Below are 7,279 nucleotides of genomic sequence, written 5' to 3'. Positions count from 1 at the left end.
TTTGATTCTAATGTGAATCAAACTTACTCTAAGAAATTAGACTACGTCTAACTTTTTAAAATTTTATATTTAAGTATATTCTTAGTAACATGCATTGGGACAAATATTGAAATCTTTTAAAGTATTATAATTTTTGAATTTCAACGGTCCAAATTCCATGCTTATATAAATAAATTTTCTTTTTGTCAACGAGTTCTAAAAAAATTTAATTACTATAAAAAACTTGTTACAATAGCAAATTACAAGCGATGTGATAAATTTAAAAAACTTTAAATTATTATTTTTGAAATTTCAATACGTTTAAACTCCGATCTTATATAATTAAAAGAATTTTTGTGTCATAAGGCACGAAACTAAAGAGTATTAAAAAAAATATGAGAAAAGTAAATTAATGTAGATTATTTATTAGAATTTATTTAATATAAAGAATTAACTATTTTAATTTATAATATTTTCTTTTTTTGAAATGATTTTCTGTGATGAACTGGTGATGGGTCATACGCTCCCATACAGCAGTATGGGTCCTTCCTGCGACAATGCAATTTTGCAACGAAACAAAACCAGGAGAGAAGGAAAAAACGTTTCCTTATGAATTTCTTCTCTCATGAAGAAATGGAAACTGGTTAGCCGTTATTAAATTACTTGCCAAATGAGGATTTCCTTGATCATTTTGAAGGAAGCCCTTTTAACGTGCGATTATTGGGCGGAGGGGGGGGGGGGGTGGGGTTGTTGTGGGTGGCGTAGCCTTGTCCTTTCCTTCTTCTCCCCCCGTCATTAATGATTTATGAAAGCAAAATGATTTTTTCAATTCTCGCGGTACCCAGAAAAAGCCTCGCTCTGTTCTGTACACTGTGGAATAGACAAACGGGCAGAGATCTTGAGCATCATACATATATATATATATGAATGAATGTTTGTGTATATAAATAAGGTGGGCTTGAGCAAAGGTGGCGGTGGAAGTGCTTTAGCATTTTGCTTTAGCTTTATACGCGACAGAAGAAAAGAAGTCTGATCCAAAGCGAGAAAAAATAACTAAAGAAGTTGAGAGAGAGAGAGAAAGAGAGATTCCTTCAAGTCGCGGGGAGGAATTTTGGTTCTTCTCGCTTTCGGGGGAGGGTTTTCCTTTTCCTTTTTCGCCATCTTCACACTAGCTTTATGTCTGTTCGGATTTTGAAGGTCGGTTACCGGGTGTATGTTATTGTTGCCCCATTGTTAAGCGCCTCTTGAGTTCTTCATCGTTTTCCTTCGAGGGAAGACTAGAGGGTTTTCACTGTATTGCTTTTCCGTTTAAGTTTTCTTCTTCGTTTTCTCCCTAGTTCTTATCTTGTGTTCCTGTTTTCGTTTACATTCGAGTGGCCCTTTTGTTTTCTTCTTCTTTTCCCCATCTGGGTTTGCGGGAGTTCTGTGAGGTTATCTGGCGTGACCTGTTTCTGGGGATTGAGGCATCTGGGTTTTGGTGAAGTGAAGACGACTTCAGAACTAAATCCCATTTTTTATTTTGATTTGTGGTTTTTGAGAGATTTGGGATTCGGGTCCGTTTAGAGATTCGGGCATTGCTGTGTAGGAAGTTAGGAACTTATTTTAATAGAGTGAAGGAGTAAAAGAAGAGAGACACAGCAGAGTGAGAGAACCATGGCAGGTGGTGGAGGTGGAGGTGCCGCGCCGCCCCCGAAACAGGAAGAGCTGGTGCCACATCTCGTCAGGGATCAGCTTCCTAATGTCTCTTACTGCATTACAAGCCCTCCCCCCTGGCGTGAGCGTCTCTTTCTCTATTTATTTTCTCTTTAATATTCCCATAACTTGGTTTTTGTTGGTTAGTGTTATTGTTTTTGTTTGGTTCATTGTCTTATTGTCAAGAATGTGTCTGGCTCTGTAGTTTATGTATGGCAAAGATGATTCTCTCTTGGCTGTGTTCAAACGACTGCTTTCAGTTGTAACTAGGAGATATTTCATTGTCTTCAGTTTGGAACTATTTCCTGGACCCATGTTGTATTTCATACTAACATAGATGTCACTCCACCTCCTTTTCCTTAATTGCATAGGCTTCACTCGCATAAAAGTATAGAACCTTTCATTTTCTATAGTGTTTAGTTTTAAGCTGTTGAGTTTCTCATTAAATGATTTGAATTAATTTCCTGAACTGTGGGTCTTCTTATTTTTGCAGCTGAGGCCATCCTGCTTGGCTTTCAGCATTACATAGTGATGCTTGGCACGACAGTTCTCATTCCCACTCTTCTAGTTCCCCAAATGGGAGGAAACAACGTAAGGCTTGACAAAGAAAATGATACCAATCAAACAGCTGACCATGCTTCTTCCATTGAGTTGTTCTGAACTTTTAATGTGTCCTTCCCTAAACTATGAACTCTTCGTTCGTCTTTTAAGAATTAATTTCCTTTTCAGGAGGACAAAGCAAAAATGATTCAGACATTACTATTCGTTGCTGGGTTGAACACATTATTTCAAACACTTTTTGGGACTCGATTACCCGCTGTGATTGGAGGATCTTTTACCTTTATGCCGGCAACCATTTCAATTGTCTTAGCTGGACGATACAGCAGCATTGTGGATCCTCAGGAGGTCGGTTGTTGGGAACTCATTCGTTTAACCATCCATATGTTACTTTAAGTGAAAACCAATTCCTGCTTTATGATTTATATGCAGAAATTTGTGAGGATAATGCGAGGAATCCAGGGTGCCCTTATTGTAGCTTCGACCATTCAAATTGTCCTTGGGTTCAGTGGCCTTTGGCGTAATGTAGCAAGGTTGATTTAAAATCCATTCATTTGTTTCTGTTTACCACTATGCGTCCTACAAGTGCCCATCAGAATTGCTCCTAAACTTCCACAAGCATGCTGTTATTATTGTTGTTATTTTGCGGGGGATACTTTTTTATGATAGTGAAGTCTTAGAAGTGATAATGGCTAAATTTTTATTCAATTTTACTCTTTCAGGTTTATGAGTCCACTTTCTGCTGTTCCTTTGGTTGCTCTGACAGGTTTTGGGCTATATGAGTTAGGATTTCCTCTGGTATCTCTCTCTCTCTCTCTCTCTCTCACACACACACACACACACACAGAAACTGCATGTGTGCTTGTGCTATTGTAAGTTTGTGTATAGTAGTTCCCCCCCCACCTCTTTTTTTTAAAGTTGAATTTTCACTTTTTGGATTGGATTGATTTCTAGCTGGCAAAATGCATGGAGATTGGATTGCCACAGATCATCATTATCGTGATCTTTTCTCAAGTAATTTTCTTCCATATGTCACATAAAAATGTCCTTATGATTATTTTCTTAATCTCAAACTAATGTTTTTCATTCAGCATGTGGGCTGTTTTTAAACAGGTAGCCAATTCTTAATATCCTATCTAGTGATGTTTTATATGGCAGCACAATAATTTTTTGTCCTTTTTTTTTTTTGCAGTATATACCTCATGTAATGGGCTCAGATAAACATGTATTTGATCGCTTTGCTGTTCTATTTTCTGTGGTGATTGTGTGGATTTATGCTCACCTACTCACAGTGGGTGGAGCCTATAGACATGCAGCAGATCAAACTCAAAGAAGCTGCCGAACTGATCGTGCTGGAATAATAGGTGGTGCTCCCTGGTATGCAAGTCATTTCCTTTCGGTTGAAATTATAATATTGTGAAAACTACTACATTGATTAAGGGCATTCATTTTTAAACAGGACGACCTTTTTATTTTACATAACAGGGGAGTGTCGGTAACTTGTAAATGGCTAGTTCATTTTGGTTGCTTATCAAAGTCAGGGATAACAAATCATGGTGGGGGTGTTATATGGTTGAATTCTGCTCATTTTTGTACCCACATGTTGCTGCAGGATAAGAGTTCCATATCCATTTCAATGGGGCGCTCCTACATTTGATGCTGGTGAAGCTTTTGCAATGATGGCTACTGCATTTGTTTCTCTTGTAGAGGTTTGTTTACTTCCACTCTTGTGCTGATGAGCCTTGGGACGCATTCTTGGATATTAGGTTATTCTCCTCACTTGTGCCTAGGTGTCAAATTTTAATTTTTAGTCTCTTTTCTCATACTCTTTTTTTTTTTTTTTCCTGTGTTCCATTTAGTAATGGAAGTGGGAGACTAGAATTTTGTTTGATCATTTTGGTTGTTCTTAATAAATTTACATTGCCTTCTGAGGCAGGTCCATTTCTCTAATTGCCTTCCTTACAGGATACCTGATGATATCTTTAGGCTCATGATTACAGCCGGATGCTTAGATCGATATCTCTCTCTCTCTTTTTCCTCCCTTCATAACCATGCCAAAAACCATTTTTTATTTTTATTTATTTATGATTGTTTCTTAATTTGAGATGTATATCTTTATTTAATTTTTAATTTTTTAATTTTTTTTTTTACTTCGGTTATCTGGTAAAGATTTGTTGCAATTTATTTTGAATGAACATTGTTGTTTTTGAGGCATTCTGAAAATAAAATTTTGCATGTTTTGGAACAGTCTACTGGTGGTTTCATTGCTGTGTCAAGATATGCAAGTGCAACTCCTTTACCACCTTCTATCCTCAGCCGCGGTGTTGGCTGGCAGGTAACAGGACCTTCACATCTGAAAGGGGTCACACAATGTGGAGGGGTGAAAGTTATGAGTTGGATACTTAGATTAAAAGATCAATTTCGCATGTGTTAACTTTCATCCTACACATTCTGCATCCCATGTGTATATCTCAATGTGGATCAATCATTTATCGTTTGAGATATCACATGGCCTTGCCAATACCCACATCAGTCCAATTTTCTTTATGCTTTTTTAACATGATTCTGCCATTTGCTAATTGTTATCCTTTTCTCCTTCCCCTCTTTCCTGGTATCAGGGAATTGCCATTTTGTTCTCTGGGATATTTGGAACTGGAAATGGATCATCAGTTTCTGTGTAAGACTCTTAGCAATTAATAATTCCATACACATGAGTTTCACTGGTCGATCAGTGATGTAGTGAATCATCTTTTTTAAATTGGCATGGGAACTTTTCATGGTTCTGGTGCAGTGAAAATGCTGGATTGTTGGCATTGACACGTGTTGGCAGCCGAAGGGTTGTGCAGATTTCAGCTGGGTTCATGATTTTCTTTTCTGTACTTGGTAAGTTATTGAAGTCACAGTTGCTGTCCTATGCATGTGGAATGTCTAGATGCTCACCCTCCTCTCCCCCGCCCCAACATTTCTCACATATGATGTATTGAGTCCGTATAATTTTTAAAACATATATACATGGCTGTTCAGGGAAATTTGGAGCTGTCTTTGCTTCTATTCCAGCACCAATCGTCGCAGCTTTGTATTGCCTTTTCTTTGCTTATGTCGGTATGTATCATCAAGTAATTGAGCAGGGGGTTGCTGTCATAAATTATACAACTTTGATTACTCACTCCCTGAAATTACAAACATACAGGTTCTGCAGGACTAAGCTTCCTTCAGTTTTGCAATTTAAACAGCTTCAGGACAATGTTTATACTAGGTTTCTCTGTTTTCATGGGCTTATCAATACCTCAGTATTTCAATGAGTACACAGCCAGTAAGGGCTATGGTCCTGTCCACACCAGTCAAAGATGGGTATTCAGCCATTCCTATCCTCTCTCTACCGTTTTCTTCATTGGTTTGATGAGCTTAAGAAAATTATGACCATTTTATTCTACTACTATTGGCAGTTCAACGATATGATCAACGTGCCTTTCTCATCAGAGCCATTCATTGCTGGATTGTTGGCAATGTTCCTCGATGTCACACTGTACCGGAAAGACAACACAATTAGAAAGGATCGCGGCACACACTGGTGGGACAGGTTCCAGTCATTCAAGACTGATACAAGGAGTGAAGAATTTTATTCCCTGCCTTTTAATCTCAACAAGTTCTTCCCATCAGTTTGATTTGGGTTGGAATGCACTTCAGGGTTTTGGACGCTTTGTTAGTGGTGTAATCCACAGATACCCAATTGCCTGGGGGAATCACTTAATTTTTTCAATCAATTTTTTTTTTGGTTTGACCCCAGCAGTGTGAATGAAACTTTTTGATTTTTTGACAATGTTCTTTTAGCAGTCTGTCTCTTCCTCATGTGTGAGATTGTTAAAAGCATTTAATAGTAGCATAAGCGATGTTGCTGGTGCATGTCTTGTCTATGTATATATGGAGAGACTAGAGAGAGAGATGAACAATATGCCTCTCATCTTTTAAAATCACTGGTCGCGGGTGGACTCAATATATGAGTGAGCATCAGTTTGATTCAAAAGTTTAAATTAGTAAATTTTATACTATATATAAGCATTCTTCTTTCAATGTTTATTTTTTATTTTTAATGCAGGATAAACTCACAATTGAAATTGTCAATGGATCATACCGTGCATCTTGACTGTGGATGTCTTGTGCTTGCGAATGACGAAATTAAACCTTGGAAATTTCCAGGTACACTCCATTAGGCTTTTAAGAATTTTATCTAGTAAATCTAACCAAGGCATTGCTAACAAAAAAATTGAGCAAGTTCTAAAATAATGTTTACTCCGCTTTGGTTTTTCCGAGAAGAAAGGGGTTCTCCTCGTTTCCAAAGCGGGTTAGCCTTTGGCGCAAGGAGTTCTCGAGGCTTACTCGTTCCGACCCTAAACAACCTTTTTTAGAAAAGCTAGCCTATAGGAAGTTCGGGATAAGGGGTCGACAAAGGGCATTAGAGGTTCTAAAAGAAACGAAGACTGGGAGCGAAAACAACGTGCGTTGAAAGGGCACTGAAGTGACTATACCCGGACACAACTCTTTTTCCATAAGATAAATGAAACAGAGTATCAACATTGAAAACAGACTAAAGAGGAGAAGTAAATTGCATTATTCAATTTCAATCAATTACAAATGAATGCTCTGTATTTATACAGAGTTGAATATAACTAATACTAACTAACTTTGTTATAAACCAATGAAAAATATCCACATGTTTAATCTATATTATATCAATCTATAATAGTCCCCCTCAAGATGATGTGTATATATTATGCGTATTCATCTTGGACAATAGAATATCAAATGGCTTATAACCGAGCGGCTTTGTCATTAAGTCTGCTATTTGATGAGTAGAATTAACATGAAGAATAGTTAATGATCCTTCTTGAATTTTCTCTTGCACTAAGTGACAATCTATTTCGATATGCTTGGTGCATTCATAATAAACTGGGTTAGTTGCTATGTGAATTGCCGCCTTATTATCATAGAACAACATTACTGGTTGACTATGTGGCTGATGCAAATCATTAAGTAATGCTTTAATCCATGT

The 7,279-nt window shown here is 37.4% G+C and overlaps 1 protein-coding gene across 1 annotated transcript; it reads left to right on the top strand.

The window, feature by feature from the left end:
* The first annotated feature begins 735 nt into the window (after nucleotides 1-735).
* On the top strand, nucleotides 736-6,253 carry LOC131145060 (nucleobase-ascorbate transporter 6-like). The gene is made up of 14 exons (XM_058094109.1): nucleotides 736-1,753; nucleotides 2,165-2,262; nucleotides 2,401-2,577; nucleotides 2,662-2,762; nucleotides 2,952-3,027; nucleotides 3,184-3,243; nucleotides 3,422-3,606; nucleotides 3,842-3,938; nucleotides 4,478-4,564; nucleotides 4,848-4,906; nucleotides 5,021-5,112; nucleotides 5,254-5,331; nucleotides 5,420-5,580; nucleotides 5,676-6,253. The coding sequence occupies exons 1-14, from the start codon at nucleotides 1,633-1,635 to the stop codon at nucleotides 5,892-5,894; spliced, it is 1,611 nt and encodes a 536-aa protein (XP_057950092.1). The 5' UTR covers nucleotides 736-1,632; the 3' UTR covers nucleotides 5,895-6,253.
* Nucleotides 6,254-7,279: the final 1,026 nt, after the last annotated feature.

The sequence above is a fragment of the Malania oleifera genome, chromosome 12, assembly GCF_029873635.1.
Source record: "Malania oleifera isolate guangnan ecotype guangnan chromosome 12, ASM2987363v1, whole genome shotgun sequence".
NCBI lineage: Eukaryota > Viridiplantae > Streptophyta > Magnoliopsida > Santalales > Ximeniaceae > Malania > Malania oleifera.
This window is presented reverse-complemented; position numbering and strand designations above follow the sequence as displayed.